Source organism: Nelumbo lutea, chromosome 5 (assembly GCF_056320005.1).
Source record: "Nelumbo lutea isolate HS-2025 chromosome 5, American lotus-T2T, whole genome shotgun sequence".
Lineage (NCBI taxonomy): Eukaryota > Viridiplantae > Streptophyta > Magnoliopsida > Proteales > Nelumbonaceae > Nelumbo > Nelumbo lutea.
The window spans coordinates 29,475,704-29,494,849 of NC_142688.1; the positions used below are offsets into that span (position 1 = coordinate 29,475,704).

A 19,146-nucleotide genomic window follows, 5' to 3' on the forward strand; every position below is an offset into this window, starting at 1 on the left:
ATTCCCCTTTGAAATAAGACCAGATGAGCTGCATTTGATGGCTGTGTCGGAGGCTGTTTTACCAATAATAACGCCCCATAGTGAGCCACTCAGAGAAATTGGAGTGGTTGTGGGGCATGTACACTTACGGCTATGGTGGGACATTATTATGGTTAAACAGTCTCAAAACACAGCCATCAAAGTAGTGCATCTCCTCCGGACTCAGAAGTCAGAAGAGAACAAACTCTCTTACTCCCTCCCCACCTCCCCCTCAGGCACACACGCAGAGCCCAGGTAATAAGAAGAGAACTCAGAGTCACAGTTTCACACTAACACCATGAAAAACGTGACCAGCTATATAGTTCCGCAAGACTCTATCAAATTCTACTTCATCCACTCTTGGTCTGATTTTGTTCGAGATAGAGAGACTTTGGCCTTGGCAAACGGAGATACTTCGATTCAACACAACTTTTTGTACATTCATCAATCATTTTCTTGTCACTAATTGCTTAAAGTTTACCATACAGGACGATCAAATTGACACATGCTGGACAACCTAAAGAATATATATGGTAATGGCAACTTCATCTCTATCTACTGGGAGAATTTGACTTGCTGGAAAAACTACTAATCCTCCGGCCAAAAAGTCTCTCTAGTACAGAATCTGATTTTGTAGATTTGAAAGACTAAAAGTTCCCAGAAACCTATCTTATTTATTAATCTTGAAATCTGGACCCACCAGAAGCAATTCTCTCAGATGTCTTCAGAATTCAGGTCATCTACTGCTCTATCATCTTGATTGTTAACTTTGAGCCATTCTCAAGTATTTTTGCTGCTTCCAGCAAGTTTCTGTTTAAGCTTAATCTCTGACATCTGATGCTTCTTTTCATTTCCATGATGTGCCAGCTCCCCTTGAAAACATGTTCATTTGAGAGGGGCCCGAAATCCAGAAAATTACCAGGCTGTAATTTCTAGGTGTTAAACTACACATTGGAATGCAATCTGCAAACAGAGAGTTCTAGACAATTCAAAGCCTCAGCTGTTCATAGAGGAGATGAGTCCGAAGTTCCAACTCAAGGGATTGCCTCATTCTTAACTAAAGCAAAAGCTATAAGGCTATAAACCCATTGGTCAAGGGTCAGAGCTCCGATACTTGCTCCAATATTTGGAGGCTTAAAATATTGATAGGTAGTGGGGTATCCAGTGGAAGCAACTCTGTTTGAACTTTGAACCATACTCATCAGAAGCAATTCTGAGAGCCATCTGTATGTATCCAATTAAGACTGATAGCATCCAGACATCCGTTTTCCAGTTTGATCAATTAGGTGACCTCTCAAATCTATCCATGCCTCTGTTGTTGGTTCACTGTTAGTTTCAATGAAGCTCAAACCTGGTAGCTTTCTTATTCCCCCCTCTTCCATCTTTCTTCTTATCCTCTCCACATTGTCCCACCTCCCTTGGGAAGCATAAATATTTGAGAGGAGCACATAGTCTCCGCAGTGATCACATTGCAATTTGAAAAGATTCTCAATGGCAACCTCTGCGAACTTGATACTCAAATGCAACCTGCAAGCACTGAGAAGTGCTCTCCAGATGATTGCATTAGGTTGCATCTCCATTCTAAGAATGAGATCATATGCCTCTTCAAGCCGGCCTGCCCGGCCAAGGAGGTCTATCATGCATCCGTAATGCTCAATTTTTGGAGAAATGTGGTACTTGTTTCTCATGGCTTCAAAGTAGTGGATTCCTTGGTCAACCAATCCTGCATGACTACAAGCATATAGAACACCTATGAAGGTGATTCCATCAGGCATTGGACCCGAATCTAACATTAACAAGAAGAGATCAAGTGCGTCCATCGCGTGCCCATGAATAGCAAGCCCCCAAATCATGGACGTCCATGCCATAACATCACGTAGATGCATCCTGTTGAAGACTTCCCGTGCCTTAGTGATGCACCCGCATTTTGAATACATATCAATTAGTGCAGTACCTAAAGTTGTGTTGAACATGAACCGCTTCTCTTTCTCTTTGGCATATGAATGAATCCTCTCCCCGATGTCCAATGCCCCAAGATGCGCACATGCACGCAGTGTGCTAACCAATGTTGGCTCGTCCGGCTCCAATTCTCCGGCTTCTATTTTCTGGAACAGTTTCAAAGCTTCTTCGAAATGGCCATTAAAGACATACCCTCCAATAAGTGCGTTCCACATACCAATGTCTCTCTTTTGTGCCTCATTGAAGACCTGCCTCGCCAAATCAATTTGCCTGCATTTTGCATACATATCTATAAGAGCGGTTCTAATGTTGATACTTGACCGAAATTCGTCCCAGTTCTCATTAACATAAGTATGAAGCCACATCCCCAACTCAAACTCTTTCTTTTGTGCGCATGCGGAGATCACACCAATCAGAGTCACATCATTGGGTCTGACACCCTCCGACCACATCCAACCAAACAGCCTCAATCCATCATCCGGCAGGCCATTCTGCACGTACCCTGAGATCACAGCATTCCAAGAAACAACATTCCGAGTATCCATTTCGTCGAACATCTTCTCCGCGGAATTCAAGTCGCCACATGTAGAGTAGGCGTGGATTGCTGTGGTGGCAACAAAGATATGAGAGACATGCCCACTCTTTGCGGCGAGACCATGGATGGCCTTCCCCGTCTCGAGCGCATGGGAACGGGCGCAGGCCTTCAGCACAAAAGCGTAAGTGAAACTCTGTCGTTGGATGGACTCTCGACACATTTGCACGAAAATGAAAATAGCACGTTGCGGAGTGTTGCTAATGGAGAGACCTCTTATAATGGTATTCCATGTGAACTGGTTCGGCTTGTGAGTATGGGTGAAAATTAGCACGGAATGGGTCATGTTGTTTTGTTGGAACTTGATGGACGCCATCTCTACAAGCTTTCCAATCAAGAACTGGTTGTGTTGGAAACCTGAGGTTATGATGTGGGCATGGACTTGGTTTAATTGTTTGAATGTGGTACACTGATTTAAAAGGAAAAGCAAATTTCGTGCTTTTGGGGTGTAATGGGATTGTGGTGAAGTGCTGAAAAAACAAAAAGACCAGAAGAATGCGGGAGCTAAGCATATAATTTTCAAACGAGCTGTGGTTGGGGAGCGCACGAAAATTGCAAGCTGGGTTTTTCTCATATTTCTTTTTTTGGTATGTTCGGAACTTCAGATATCCTTGTTGTCGCCCAGACTGAATCGAGAGATACCCACCATGAGTCCATGTATGCCCATGAGAGGCCTTAGGATGTCGAGTGTTATAGGAGGGATGTTCGCATCGAGCATCATGATCCACGGCTTCTGGAGTTGGAGCTGAGGCCTTCATTCAGATGCCGAATATTACAGGAGGGATGTTCACATTGAGCATCATGATCCACGGCTTCTAGACTTGGAGCTGAGGCGTCGTGAGAAGATCAGTTATCGTGACCCTTACAGGATTTACAGGAAACCTCCACCTACTCATGATGCAGTATATTCTGCGGACCAGCCTCCAGTATATCCTGCTGCTCCTCTCTGATCGATATTAGAGTTAAATTAGTCGTTAAAGCTGTGTCTTTTATCATTCCCTGATGGGTTTGAATGTTTTTTATTATTTTCTTAGATTTGGCTTGAGGATTCTTGGTTAGATGGATGGAGCAGGATATCTGACCTGATAAAGAACTTTTATCAAGCCCTTTCTAATATTGTGTGTCTTCAGTTCTTAACAATTCTCGGTTCTTGTCTATCCGCCAAACATGTCCTCCATCGTGAGGCTAGATTCTTTTTTTTTTTTTTTCTAATTTTTATGTAAACAAATTCGAATATTCGATATTCCATTTTCTTTTGATACAATCAAATTCGATATTCTTAGGTTAGGAATGAGGTTTCAGATAATCATTTACGCATGCTTTGCCACGTGTACGGCCAAAGACCGAGATCATTGCAAGCATGCAAAATTCAAAGTGGGGTCATCTCAATCCCGTCCGTTTATATTTTATAGCGGAGTTCCAAAGCTAAGAGTGTCAGACATCCCAGAAAAATGTAAAAGAGACCAGTTCGGCAGGAAAAAGAACTTAAAAAATGGTATTTTTTTTCGGAGAAGTACGGAAACATCCGATGCATAATTCTGAATTCCAACCCCTTACCATTAGCCCTATCCCCTTATAAATTACATCTGTCCGTAAATTTAGCATCAATTCACGGTCAGATGCATTCCCTGTACTATGGGATTATAAAATTCTGATCTGGGCTGATTAATCATTCTCCCTTTTTTTGGTACTTTACTTAAAAAATGGTATGGGCTATCCGGCTGTGTGTTTGTGTAGATGGAATCTTCAAACTCAAATTTCTCTCTCCAGAATATCCAATGCTTTGGGCTATACATAAAAATTTACAGGGCTGGGTGATCTCAATTTGTGCTGATGTTTTGAGCTACTTCCAGACGCCATTAATCGTTACCTCACCTCTTTCTCTTGTTGATTTTTTCAACCGATCCAGTTGTTTTTCTTTGCAAACCTATCTCTAAGAACTATTTTCCCGCATACTTTTTTGACGGTTGACCAGATTTCAGTTGCTTTCGGCAGTTGAGATTATTCAGGAGCTGGGAAAGGGTCGATTTTTATTTATTTATTTTTTGCGCCGAGGGGAAGGGAAGGTTTAGTTATTTCGTACCAGGTAAACTTCTTATTTTAACTATTATTCACCATGGATGTATTCTGGTTTCGGGATTTCCTTCCCTATCATGTTCTATAATTGGATTTCTAGTATCTAATTTTCGAGAAATTCTTTTTTCCGTCTCTCACATAGCATTCGAACTTATTAAGTAATCAAAGGATATTTCTCAATAATCCATTAACTATTATTGCAACTTTGCTCCTCTTCTTATTCAACTCTTGTGCAGTTCTTTTACTTCCCCTTAGAGGGGGGGGGGGGGATATGCTATTCTATCTACAATTTGGTTAGGATCGGGGCGCTCTTTTGATCATTGGATAAGATTTTGTTTTTGAAGAGATGGGGTTGTGATTGTAAAAGTTATGAAAGTGCTTTGCCCATCTTGGTACGAATGAACTAATTATGTTTTTCGATAGTTGATAGTTCATTATCTGGCTGAATTGGACTAGATGCCTTTATGGATGGTTTCTGTTGATATTTTAGGTGATTAGTTTGTCCAACGTGCTGACCCCGTATAGTTGGGAAAGGCATGGATGATGATGATGATGAGTCTGTCCAACGTGCTTCTTCTTGACAATTTTGTTCTGGACTTTTACCATCTGAAGAAAGTCTTAGAAGGGTTAATTGATTAATAACATTCTGTCATTCTGATTGGTTTCATTGCTGATGGAGAAAACGTTCGAATATGTACAATGACTTTTACGATCAAAAAGCTTGGGTACAAATTCTCTATCAACTACCCTGTGCATCAGACAGATAATGGCTAGCATGCAAGATGTACATGCTGAAACCTGTTATTTTGAAGATCTCTACATAATTTGAATAAGGCAGATGGGCATAGAGGCCTCTTTGCTAAGATGGTGATGCAGGATGATAGCTAATTTTGAAGCTTAATTTTGAAGCCCACTAAATATTTTGGGTTATATTGGATTCTTTCAATGGCAAGAGACAAATATTTTATGTTTATGTCTTTAGTGCTGGCTACTAGAGTTAAAAAAGGTTTAAGAAGATTTTAGAATCTTTGCAAAGATGAATATGTCTTGGCAATATCATACAGATGTGATCAACTAATATGTGAGCTTTATGGATGGATGGACAAGATACAAGTATCTCTGGTGGGCCATGGTCTCCACATTGCTTAAATTGGGTTTTATCCTTATTTATGGAGCATAAAGTTAGGACCTAGAACCTAATTGAAGTGTCTTCTTATTTGCCGAGGAGGATCTCTGATGGTATAAAGTATAATAATCCACTACAAGAATGTTAATTTGAATGCAGATGTATAAAGATGTAGTGGTGGAGAGTTGTTATTATCAAAATGATTCTAGATATCTTGCCTAGAAGGAATCAAGGAATATAGGAAAGTGCGGAGGGACTAGTTGCATTCCCAGGCTAGGGACTAGTAACTTTTAAGTGGGGAGCATTGTTGAAGCACCTCTTTTTGATACATCTTTTCTTTCTCTTTCTCAGTTTCTCCATTTTGCTAAATTCTCATCTTGCATCTCTTCTCTGATGTCTAGGATCCACTCAATAAATTTTCTTCCCATTAAATAAAGTGATTAAAGACCAAGATCCAGCTATTAAATTGAGACTAAATATGCTGGGTAGGTGTGTATCAAGAAGTATATATTTGACTTTTATAGATAACCAGCATTGAAACATAGAGCACTTAAGAATAGGTGCCCCTCCCTATCATCTGTTGGGGCTTGAGGGGGGGGGGGTCACGAACCATGAGGAGTTGCCAAAACTGGGGGCTTCGTATACATACACGTGTGTAAGACTTGTACACAAGAGATGAACACCTCTTACAATCCAAAAGCCTAAGCTATTGGGTAATGGGCCACTCTTGTATACAAGTCCCTTGCACTTCTTGTGTCTTTTCAATGTAGGACTCTCTTTCATTTCCCATTCCATACACCTACTCACATGTGCATCCCAACAATCTCCCCCTCACATGTGAGTTTCTTTAACCACTCCCCCTCGAACGGAAGTCGATCACCAAGCTTGACATGTACCATACTGCACTGCATGCACAACACCAGGAACCCTTGTTCACGACCATAGGGAGTCTATGACTTCACTACCTATCCGAACACACGTAACCATTCGACCATTGGGAACCGGCAGAGCCATGAGAGCCATTGCATGCTCATCTGTCAACGTTTGCACCCAGCCAAACCTTCGGCTCTGATACCACTTCTTGGGGCTTGAGGGGGGTTTACGAACCATGAGGAGTTGCCAAAACTGGGGGCTTCGTACACATACACGTGCATAAGACTTGTACACAAGAGATGAACACCACTTACAACCCAAAAGCCTAAGCTACTGGGTAATGGGCCACTCTTGTATATAAGTCCCTTGCACTTCTTGTGTCTTTTCAATGTGGGACTCTCATTCCCCATTCCATACACCTACTCACATGTGCATCCCAACATCATCATCATCCCACATTCACATACTCTATCATATGTCCTTTTTCTTGCCTTTTCAACCTCTTTTTGCATTGTTTTCTTACTTCATCTTACATTCTCTCCCTCTCTTTCTGTCATGAGCTCACTCTCCTTCCTCTTTAATTACATGCATAATAAGGTATGAACATACTTTTTAAAAATAATGTGTGAATTATAAAATAAAATTAGCTATTAGAAATAAACAATTTATTTAAAATAATGGCATGTTTCTGGAACTGGCAATTTTATTTATACAGATGCATATAAATATTGCACACTTTATTCATGAAAGATTAAAACTATTGACCTTTTTAAATTTGATGGTCCAGTTGTTTGGACCTGCTCCATACTCTAGATCCACTCTGGATTCTCTGCAATAAGGCCCAACTCTTGAGCCTTAAAATGCAGAACCAATCAGCATATTCTTGGGCCTGTAGCTGCTTGTCACTAGAGATCTGCTTTCTAGTTACATTGGTTATTTGCAGTTTTGATTGCTAAGCAAGATTTGTCTTTAGGGCTGTGTTTGGTAAGAGTGCAAATGCAAATATGTTCAGTTCATGAAAATGCAAACCTGGTTTGGTTATGCATTGATAAATTTTGTATTGTGTTTGGCTGTGATGGTACAAACATGAATGATGGAATCTACATTTTTTACGTTGATCAACTTTGAATGCAAAAGTTTTCTTCAATTTTTTGGAAGCAAATTTTGCTCCCATTTTGAATGAAAAAGCATTAGCAGAAAACAAAGTTACTTTCATTTCCAGAACTAAAACATATTCTTACCAAACACCCGCAAAACTGAACTGAAGTGCAAATTTGCTTAGGTTCAACATTTGCACTCTTACCATACACAGCCTAAGGGTTGTACTTTGGAATTAACAAAGAGATTAGTTAAATACTCAAGAACCCCCTAATGAAAACTTTATAGGTAGAGTGATGATCATGTTCTAATCTTGGGGTTGGCATCTTACCAATCATAGAATGAGAAATATGAAGATAGTCTAACATGTGAATCAATGAGTTCACATAGTCATAACACTTTCTTGTGGCCTCTTAAAAATCCCATACATGCTATAAGTTAAAAGATAAACCAAATCACCCAATGAGTGCATGCCTGGGTGATTTGGTTTTCATGAATTCACATAGTCACAATAATTTCTTGTAACCATCCAATCAAACACAAACATGCTGTTATCAATCAAATGAAATAGAGACTACCTCTAGGATATACTACCCAATTATGACAATTACGTAATACCAATGTAGCTTGACATGTAGATTGATGCTTAGGTGATAAGGTGCTCATGGAGGGTCACCTTAATAGCCAAGATATTGTTTACACGGTGCTCTTGGACTTGGATACTTTTATATTCTTAACTTTCTGATTATAATAACAAAGCAGACGTTATTAAACTAAATTATACAGTTTGAGTGTAAATACTCATTTTTTTTTAATTTTTTCTTATTTGTTAGGGTTCAATCAAGTTGTATACTGTGAACTCTTATACATCTGTTGTGCTGGGTGATATTTTACTAGTTCTGTCTCAGTGGGTTTATAACTATCTTTCATTAAACTGGTGAGTGATTTTTTAGAATGGTTAACAATAAAGTAATATATTAAGATGCATAAGAGGATTCCTACTATCCAAAAACGTGGACAGTAGGGCACAAAGAAAACAGCATATTTCTGACCACCCCTATTTTCTCAGTATGCTGTTCATTACAATTCTCCTATTGGTGGCAGAATACCCCAGATAAGGTTATCCCTTGTAACCCCTGCTCTTGCTAGGGAGTCTGCCAAACTGTTAGCAGCTCTGGAAATCCACCTGAATAAGCAATTCAGGTTCATAGGAAAATCTTTGTTTCTCTAACTGGAAATCTTAGTATCCTTAGTCAAAAGTTCTGCTTTCAAAGAATTTCCATCTCCAACTGACCCTGAGAAACTGAGTAAACTGTTTCCCCTGTCATCTCTAACCATCCCTCCACTACCTGAAGCACCTGTGTTGCCCAACTACATCCGTCAAACCAGTAAATGATGATGCTGCATAAATTATTCAATTTAGTGAATAATTTGAGACTTTGAGTTAAATTTGAAGCTGTAGTACTGATAATGTCCTCTAGGTGCTACTGTTGCCTCTTATTAAGTTGGTGATGATTCCACTTAAATTCTTTCATTCAGTGAATAATTTTGAGAGGCGCATATAACTCTATTGGAGCTAAATTTTGAGGATAGCAACTAGAGAACTAAAGGAGTTTCAAACACTCCTACCAAAAACGGCGTGCCTGACTTGCAGAAGCTATTTCAGACAAGGATGCTAACTTAATATTTTCTAAGTAAGCATACCCTGATTTTGATAAATGGGGTGCAGTCCTCATGTCCTCATGACAAGACAAGAAAAGACTATTTTTTTTTTGTCATATAAAAAACTTGCCTTTTCACTATTAATTGGGATTATTACCCATTTATCAGAAACAGGGTGTGCTTCAAATCACCACCCTATTTTCTCTGGTTAAGGCAGCTACTTTCTGTCTCTGTCTCTTTTGGAAAATATTCTTATTTTTATGCACTTATGTATATTTATATAGCAGTTGGATGATCTGGTACTTGACAATTTGTATGGGGGAGACATATGAATTCTGACAACCTTCATTCTATATCCATGGTCCAAAGACAAGGAGAAAAGGTGGAGTATATTAATTACTTTTCAATTGCAGATTGACAGGAAGGTTTGTTTGAAGTTATGACAACAATTTTGAAGAAGTCCACTTCAAATGGCAAAGAAAAAATGCCAAAATTTGAAGAGCAGCAAGCAAAGGTACTTCTGATTAAGAACAAGTTATGTTCAATATGTTCACAACTTTTACAAGTCAGAGTTCTTGGCACCAAGTAATAGCATATTTATTTGTCTCAATTGACTAGCTTTGTAAATTATGGTGCTTCTTTTTTTTTTTTTTTTTTTTGCAGATTAATGAAGTGCGCAAAATGATAGAGCCGTTGCCAGAGAAGCTGTCTTTTTACTGTTCTGATGCATCAATCTCAAGGTATTTGCGGGCACGAAACTGGAATGTCAAAAAGGCAACTAAAATGCTGAAAGAAACTTTGAAATGGAGGTTTGAGTATAAGCCAGAAGAAATCCATTGGGTATGCCCCTTTTATTTGTCTTTTTGTTTAGTATGTACAGTGTTGACTCATGTTCAACCCTTGTGAGCTAAACTTGATCTGGTTTGAAAATCAAACTTCAATTTTTAAAGACCAAAAGTTGGCTATTGGGAATTTCAAGTTTGAGCAACTTTTGGAAATAGTAATATGAAATCCTGGTAGTCAAAAAGCCAGGAAGTAATAAATTTGACTTCTAGCTTTAACCGTGTTGGAGTTTTGGAATTTTCTAGAACCTAGAGACCAGGGGGGGGTGTCTCATGTGCTAAAAGCTAAAATTCCATATATGTTACAGAATGATCTTTGAAGCTAGAAGTTCAAATTAAAATGCCCCAGAGATGAAGCTTATACAAATGACATCATTTTGTTCTTGTTCCCTTAATACCTGTGAATGGAATTTGGCTTCTTTATCTGACTCATGTTATTTCACTATTGTGTACCTGGAAAACATATTTATCTAGACTTGTTGTCTTCAGCATATAATTTACCTTTCTCTTGTGATGTAGGAAGAAGTTGCCCATGAAGCTGAAACAGGAAAAATTTACAGATTAAATTACACTGATAAGCATGGAAGAATTATTCTTGTCATGAGACCTGGTTGTCAGGTTTGATCTGAACATCTGTTCTGTGTGTTTGTGAGTGTGTGTGTATGTGTGTACATGCACATCCAAGGTTTCGGGGTTGGTAGGTGCACAAAGCTTACATTACATGGATATGTAGATCTTTTACATCTGTCTGACATGGATGCTAGGTGGCAGACATTGTGACATCTTTATGGTTTATTTTGTATCTTTTTAGACTCCTTTAACTGGAATATGCAGATACACAGAAATAAGACAAACGAGAAACTATTGTCTGATAAACATGATTGTGACTTGTCATGGTCAAATTTCAGAAAATGAATATTCTTGTTGACATGTGTTTATGTGTGGCCAGGACGAGATTTGGGAGCAATTGTTCTATTTGTTAACAATGAAGAAATTTTACCATTCAAGTTGTGATGATTATATCATATATATAGTGCATATGCTCAATATGCTCATTCATATGCAACAATACAGGTTCCAAGACCATATAACACATTTTATGTATGATCTTGATTCTCTTTTCCCATTTTAATCATTGCATAGCTGATATTTTCTCAACTTTATCAAAACAGAATTTCTGTGGTCAAGTCACCTTATTATGCCATTGTGGTGATTTTTAGGTGATAAAGTGGGTGTTGTCAATTTGGGAGTTTGGGATGATGTGCATTCTGTTGTATTGAATTCATACGAGGAAATAAATCACTATTTTTAGACGTTTACACAAAACATGTAATCATGTAATATTAGATAACTTCATTACCTTCAAAGTCCAAAGTCCAATTGAAACTTTTTGTGGTATTGGCACTTGTCCTTGCAAACTTTTTGTGGTATTACCTTCATTACCTTCATGTTGAAATGCAGAATACAAAGTCAACAAAAGGACAAATTAGGTACTTGGTGTATTGCATGGAGAATGCAATTTTAAATCTACCACCCGAGCAAGAGCAGATGATTTGGCTCATTGACTTCCACGGTTTCAATATGTCAAGTATTTCAGTGAAGGTAACACGGGAAACAGCCCATGTTTTACAGGACCATTACCCAGAAAGGCTAGGTGTGGCAATTCTGTACAATCCACCCAAGATTTTTGAATCCTTTTGGACGGTATTATCTTTTCTCCTTTTCTTTTCTCTTGATATTTGTTAATGATCATGTTCCTTTCTTTTTCCCCTCAGCTATGGACTTTATAACCCAGTAAAAGTGGGGGAAAGGAAGATTTGAATTTTATACCCATAGGCTTTTGTCAGACCTCAAAACTCAGTATATAAATAAAGTTGGGAGTATTTGGAGTCTTATGAAATTATAAACCTCTATGCTCAAATTATAATTGATAATTATCACCTATAAAAGGATTATCAGGTCAAATGGCCCATGCAGTTGCTCTGGATATGCAGTGTAATCTCCTGGATTAAGATCAGTTTAATTTTACATGTTCCATCCTGCACCTAAGGTTATTTTGCAAAAAGGAAACTTAGAAAAATCCTTGTCATCAGATATTTGTGGTTGTCTGATTTATATCCAGGAGATTTATGTGAAACTACAATCAATTCTAGAAGTGGGTGTTCACCCCTATGCATGTGCTATTTGTTCTGGTAAGCGGTTAACCTTGTTCAATTATGACAATTAACCGATTAGATTCCTATATATTTGTCTTTAGCTCTTTGTGAGTTTATATTGATGTATTCTTGCAGCTGGTGAAACCCTTTTTAGAGCTGAAGACTTACAGGAAAGTAAAGTTTGTTTACTCTGACGACCTTAACTCCAAGGAAATAATGGGAGACCTCTTTGACATGGACAAGCTCGAGACAGCTTTTGGGGGAAATAGCCAGTTGGGTTTCAACTTTAATGACTACGCCGAAAGGATGAGAGAAGATGACAAGAGGATGCCCTCATTTTGGACGAGAGGGAGTTTTCCTGTGGTCCCAGAGCCAATCCCCACTACTGCCCCATGTTTTAGTCCCATCAACTTAGAATCAGACTCTGATGACTCAGGTAAGGAGCAAACGAACAACTCTTCTAATGAAGGAGTTGATTCAGAAGAATGCTCCCCTGATGACTGTCTACCAGTGGCAAATGAGCATATAAACTGTGTTGGAGATGCAAATTCTGGTGAAGGTTCAACCAGCCTTCCAGATCTTGGTAAGGTACAAATATCTTAGGATCTAACTATGCTAACTGTTTGACATTTATTAGATGGTTGCAATTAATATGAAAGTATAATTGCTTTAGACTTTTATCCTTCCTGCTTAGCCATGAGTCCAAAGGAGGCTTCTTTACAGAGCTTCCATGTTTAACATCCTTTATTGCATCTATTTTGCATAATCCTCAATTCAGGATATCATCTAATATCGTGTGTCTTGGAACTTCCTATCAGGGCCAACAGATATGCACATTAATCATGCACGCAAACAATTCATGTAGAATTTTAGATTATAGACAGTAGATCGTGGGGATAAGAAACACTACTGTGGCCCTTTATATATAAATGATATTGGTTACTTTCATGGAATTCCTTTATTATCAGAATGTTACATATTAATCTAATAATATCATACACATTTTTCCTGGGCATATATAGCTTATAAATATGCATACTCAAGGTTCAAAATATTGATCTGTATTGGCCGATACATATTGTATTCGGGGCTTCCCGATACGCCCCTACAGGGGGTGTTTCGGGGTTCGACTGGTTCAGGGGTAGACGGGGTCCTTAAACCAATTCCTCTGAATCAGATTTGAAAAAAAAAAAAAGAAATAGGTACCTGTACACACCGATACACCTCTACTAGTGTATCGGGTGTATCGATATTTTGAACCTTGTGCACACTAGACCTGTCAATTGGATTGGTGGGTCAGGTTCGGGTTTGGTCAAGACTCTTCAGGTTGATTTTGGGTTGGTTGACTTTAGGGTTGGATTGGCAAATGTTAGACCCTAACCCTAAATGTTCGGGTTAGGGTTGAACCATGGGCCAATTTGGGTCATCCCGAAAAATAAATAAAATTTTAAAACATAAAAAAATACATGAAAAGTGCCAACATTAAAAGAATTAACCTTAAAATTCTAAAAATAAAATGAAATAATTGAACATTTAACACTTTAAAGAGTAAAGATTAAATGGTAAAAATACATGAAAAGTCCCAATTAAGCCTAACAATTGGATCAGTGGGTTGACCCATGACCCAACCCAACCCAACCCATTTTCCGGTTGGGTCAGGTCAAAATTTGGATAGCTAAATATGAGACCCTAACCCTGTTTTTTCTAAGTCTAATGCATATGCATTTTTTTTTTTGGTAGAGAAAATATGCATACTCGTTAATGTTTAATAACATACAAAAATTTTCTTGAAACTATGGTAAATGACTGAATGTTAATAGATTCTTGGTTACAAATTCATTCCTCATATTTACTTCATTAGTATATAAAATATACTGAAAACTTAATTCCAAACTGCAGAGTTGAGGACGTTTTATACATTAATGTGTAATGACCGATCTTAGACTGTATTATGTTTGTTTAACTGTTTTTCTTTCTTTCTTTTTCTTTTTCTGGCGTGTTCCTTTTTCTTGTTTTTAAGTAGTACTCTTGTATCTTATATATATATGTATATATATAAGCACCGTGTACATGTCTACTAACGATGCTGAAAATCAACTTAAAATTGTCCTAGCCTAGGAATATCCATGCTCTCGGACTTAAGGCTGTATTTGGTTTGAGAAAATAAGAGAGAAATAGAAAGTTGAGGGAATATACTTAAGGAATTTTGTTGAAGTTTTCTCAATTTCCTGTTTCTTAGGGGTGTTCAAATTCGGTTGATAAATCGAAAATCGAACTGAACCAAATCGAATAAGTTCATTCAGTTTGGTAATTCAGATATTGGACTAGTTCGGTTTTTATTTTTTTATTTTTAAATTGGTTTTCGGTTTTAGTTCGGTTTGATTGAACTTTTCAACCGAACTGAACCAAAAACCAAATTAGTACTGTTAATTAAGTATATTAAATATTTAATGTTTTATTTAATACTTTTTGTTAATTAATTATTATATTTACTGATGAACAATTTGTCAATTCCTCAATGGGTTTTAGTTCATTAAAACCTAGACTCATTATTAATTATTCATTAATCATTAATTATTTTTGAAAATGGGCAATTCACCAATTCCCCATTGTTATAAGGCTTTGGGCCTATTCTAGCTTTTAATTAATAATAGCTTGTTAATTAAAACAATTGGGCTTTTTAATTAGTAATAGTTAATTAATTAAAACCATTTGGTTTTGGGGCCATTTTAACTTTTAATCAATAGCACTTATTAAATGCTTATCATTTATGTGGAATCAGGGCCCAATCAAACAAAAACCGAACCAAACTGAACTGAATTTGGTTAGGGTCGGTTTGGCTCTAAAATATAGTTCAGTTTGATTCGGTTAGAGGAAATAGTAAAACCGAATAGTCGGTTAGGTCTTTCGGTTTGAAATAAATTGAACTGAATCAGTCGATTGTACACTCCTATTATTTCTTATTTTCTATCAAACCAAACATAGCCTAAAGTATGTGTGTATGTAAAACATCATTTTTTTTTTCGTATGTATGAAGGCTTTGAAATCCAAGGGTACCAAGTTTTGGATGCGAGATTAAACCATTGTTTTAAAAACCGACTTAGAGGTTGAACTGTTTTTGCCTGAGTTGTGGGTCACCGTTTTGACCATCTGGGTCGAACGGGTCAGACCGTGTCACATCAGCAATAGATACATACATGAATAGGTATGTATAAGCATGAATTTTATCAATAAATACTACATAATTATGTTTTACATGTAATATATGCATTATTTTATATTTAAATTATGTTTTTTAATTTTGTTTTAAACTTTTATTTATAAAAAATAAAAATTACAATTTAGGGCCAAAAAAGAGGTTTTTTGGTGAAAATAGCCAAGTAAGGTGCCTACGGCTTGATCTCAAAAAGTTATCCAAAATAATAAATATACCTTAATTGGACATCAGAGTGCAAAGTTATGGTTTCTTGAAATTTGCATACACATTTAGTGTGCAACCCATAACCTAGTATTTGGGTTGAACGGGTCAATGGTCCAACTGTCTAGGTTCGATGGTTTTTGACTGTCTATTGGGTTTTATTAAATCGGACTTGAAATCTTGATCGGGTGATGGTTTGATTGGTTCAACCAGATGGGTCAACGACGGGTTGAAAACATTGGATTAAACCTCTTCTCTCTCTCTCTCTCTCTCTCTCTCTCTCTCTCTCTCTCTCTCGGTGCATTGTGCGATACAAAACCCTTTTGCAAGAAAATCGAAAAAAATGAAGAGAAAACTTTTTCAATGATTTGACCTACTGGGTCGCATGACATGATTATGTTCACTCCATTAACCAAGTTTCCATCTTCTCCTCACAAACGCTACTCACACAAAGCTCATAGTCACATCCTACCATGTATTGGGAATATTTTCCATGAATAATAACATACAAGTATGGGAGATGTTTCCGATGTGTGGTTGGAACATGCTGTGAGATCCATGTGAGTGCTCAACATATCCCAATTCCCATGCGCAAATCTGATCATGTGATAAATCATAAGTGAACATGTAGCAAAATTAGATTCAGTCTTTACATCGTGCTCACAGCCACTTGCAACTGTGCATTGGGAATATCCTCTCATGAATAAAACCATACAAATATGGAGATGTTCTTGATGTGTGGCTGCAAAAGGATGTGAGCATGGTCATCGGACATAAGTATGGAGATATTCCCAATACAAGGCTCTAAAGACTGTTGGCACAGGCTTTGCACTGATGGAAGCCGAACTCCTGTTTGATCGTTAAGAGGATTCTTAGATTTGTGCAAACTAACAAAAAAAATTACAATCTAATCCATTGTCGTTAATTGTTGTAGGGTTCAAATTCCTTAATTTTTTTATATGATACCAATTTTTGAGCTTGTTTGTTCTTGTTGCACTATTTGCAATACTTGAGATGATTACAACCCACCATATAGAGAGTAACTGTCATTGAGATTAATTAGGCCAAACTTGTTCATATCTCTGTATTTTCTGGCTCCATGATGATTTCTCTCTCTAAATTGATGTTCAATTTAAAAAAGCAGAGTAATATGTAAACCAATGTTTTCAAAACCGGGAACCGGTCACCTGACTGGTTCCGTTTCACCCTAGAACCATTTTTTGGTCAACTGTTGATTTGGTCGGTGAATTGCTGATTTGGGTGGTCAAACTGTTCGAATTGTCAATTCGGACAATGGTTTTTGGCCGTTTCTTCTTCTTTTTTTTTTTTTTTTGCAGAATAGACCATCCATTTTGAACAGTTGGACCATTCGACACGGGAACCGGACCCTGAATGATTCGATTTTAAAATCCTTGTAACTTACAAGGTGGATTAACGGATTGTTGGCTTAGTCTTCATCTCCTCTACAAGGCTGTGATACGTGCATGCATGCAGCAGCCGAAGACCCGGTCAAAGTGGATAGCAACAGAAGACCCGGTCATGTTAGCTCTTAGTTGGGATAAGCCTTATCCATTCAATTTTAATTCTGTTAGAATAGATAAGTCTTCAATTCTGCTCCTAGATAAGTGCATTCTGTTTCCTAGATAAGTGCATTAGATAAGTCTTCAATTTCTGTTCCTAGATAAGTGTATTCTGTTTTTTTGTTGATAAGCTCCTAAGATTAAGGGGCAGTAGTTCCTATTTCTACTCCCAGTTTGTAGCACCATAAGGCTATAAATATAGCCTGAATGAATGGAGTTGGCATTGGCTTTTCTACAAACAAACTCTTTCTCTCTCTCTTCTCCTTATTCTAGATCCTTCTCCCTCTTGTTAGATAACTTGAGCGTATCATTGGTATCAGAGCCGGTTCGACCATGGACACCCGTGGAAAGACGAATGCGGAGTTCCGCAATGAGGTCAATGAAACCTTAGCACGACATGAGTCGAGCTTCGACCAAATGAACACTGTCTTGCAAGCAGTGTTAACTGAACTCCAAGCCCTTCGAGCCTCACGAACCACTCCCAATACCACTCCCGAGACCAACTCCTTCGCCCATGAAGAATCCTCACAGCCCCATACTTCCCGTTCAAACTCCACCCATGACCACCCTCATCAACACGTCAAGCTGTCATTCCCAAAATTTAATGGGGATGATCCGAGCGGTTGGATTTACAAGGCGGAGCAGTATTTTGAATTTCAAAATATTGTTCCGGACCAACAGGTGCAGCTAGCTTCTTTCCATTTGGAAGGCATCGCCTTACAGTGGCACAGGTGGTTGACCAAGCATCGCGGACCGCTCACATGGGAAGAACTCTCCAAAGCGGTGTTACAACGGTTCGGCCCCACCGACTACGAGGACCCATCAGAGGCATTAACCCGCCTAAAGTAAACCACCACTGTGACGGCTTATCAAGAAGCCTTCGAGAGGCTCTCTCACCAAGTTGACGGCCTGCCCGAGAGCTTTATCATTGGCTGTTTCATTGCAGGACTTCGTGATGACGTTCGTTTAGATGTGAAGATCAAGCAGCCTCGAACTTTGATAGAGGCGATTGGAGTGGCCTGGTTAATTGAGGAACGAAATCACTTACAGCGGAGAGCTAGCCAACCGATTCGATCCCCATCAGCCATGACAACCCAGAAGGCGTCGCCCAACCCCATGGCCGGTGTACTTGGGCCTCCACCAAGCTCGCGCGCGAACCAGGTTTCCAGTGCTCCTTCCTCAACATTCCGGCGACTCACCAACCAGGAGGCGCGAGAACGTCGTGAGAAGGGGCTGTGTTACTACTGTGATGAGAAGTTCACCTCCGGCCACCGTTGTGCACGTCCACAACTGTTCATGATTGAGGATCCGGAACCGGCGGACGCGGAGACTGTCGAATCAGAGGAGGAAAACCAAGAAGCCATCCCTGAAATCTCCTTCCACGCTATTGCAGGAGCTGAGCACCCGCAAACCATACGTGTTCTTGGGAAACTGAAAAACAAGAACGTGACAGTATTAATTGATGGCGGCAGCACCCACAACTTCATTGACCAAGCCATTGTCTCCAAGCTCGGGTTGCCAGTGAACTGAGACAAGAAATTTCAAGTTATGGTGGCCAACCGTGAAAAGATCGAGTGTATGGGGCAGTGCCGATCTCTCACCCTCGCCATTCAAGGACACCCCGTTACCGCTGACTATTATGTTCTTCCCGTCGCAGCATGCCAGTTGGTGTTGGGAGTACAGTGGCTAGAGACGCTTGGACCCGTCAAGATGGATTACAAACAACTAACATTGACGTTCAAAAAG

The 19,146-nt window shown here is 38.7% G+C and overlaps 1 protein-coding gene and 1 pseudogene across 3 annotated transcripts; one reads left to right on the forward strand and one right to left on the reverse strand.

The window, feature by feature from the left end:
- Positions 1–408: 408 nt before the first annotated feature.
- LOC148851344 (putative pentatricopeptide repeat-containing protein At3g05240 pseudogene) lies at positions 409–3,818 on the reverse strand (annotated as a pseudogene). Its single transcript, XR_016099266.1, has one exon. The product of XR_016099266.1 is annotated as a putative pentatricopeptide repeat-containing protein At3g05240 pseudogene (transcript).
- A 354-nt stretch (positions 3,819–4,172) lies between these two features.
- On the forward strand, positions 4,173–13,082 carry LOC148851345 (uncharacterized). Of its 2 annotated transcripts, XM_088944784.1 has the most exons (7): positions 4,252–4,655; positions 8,576–8,679; positions 9,818–9,918; positions 10,068–10,244; positions 10,766–10,864; positions 11,708–11,950; positions 12,538–13,082. In XM_088944784.1, the coding sequence occupies exons 3-7, from the start codon at positions 9,844–9,846 to the stop codon at positions 13,003–13,005; spliced, it is 1,062 nt and encodes a 353-aa protein (XP_088800910.1). In that variant the 5' UTR covers positions 4,252–4,655; positions 8,576–8,679; positions 9,818–9,843; the 3' UTR covers positions 13,006–13,082. The 2 variants fall into 2 exon arrangements, with proteins under 2 accessions (XP_088800909.1, XP_088800910.1); XM_088944783.1 differs by lacking the exon at positions 8,576–8,679 and having other exon boundaries at positions 4,173–4,655.
- Positions 13,083–19,146: the final 6,064 nt, after the last annotated feature.

Excerpts from the sequence above, each read along its gene's own strand:
- LOC148851345 (XM_088944783.1), top strand. The coding sequence starts at position 9,844 with ATGACAACAATTTTGAAGAAGTCCACTTCAAATGGCAAAGAAAAAATG. Across the intron at positions 10,245-10,765 it reads AGCCAGAAGAAATCCATTGG|GAAGAAGTTGCCCATGAAGC; the intron begins GTATGCCCCTTT and ends CTTGTGATGTAG. Across the intron at positions 11,951-12,537 it reads TTTTTGAATCCTTTTGGACG|CTGGTGAAACCCTTTTTAGA; the intron begins GTATTATCTTTT and ends GTATTCTTGCAG.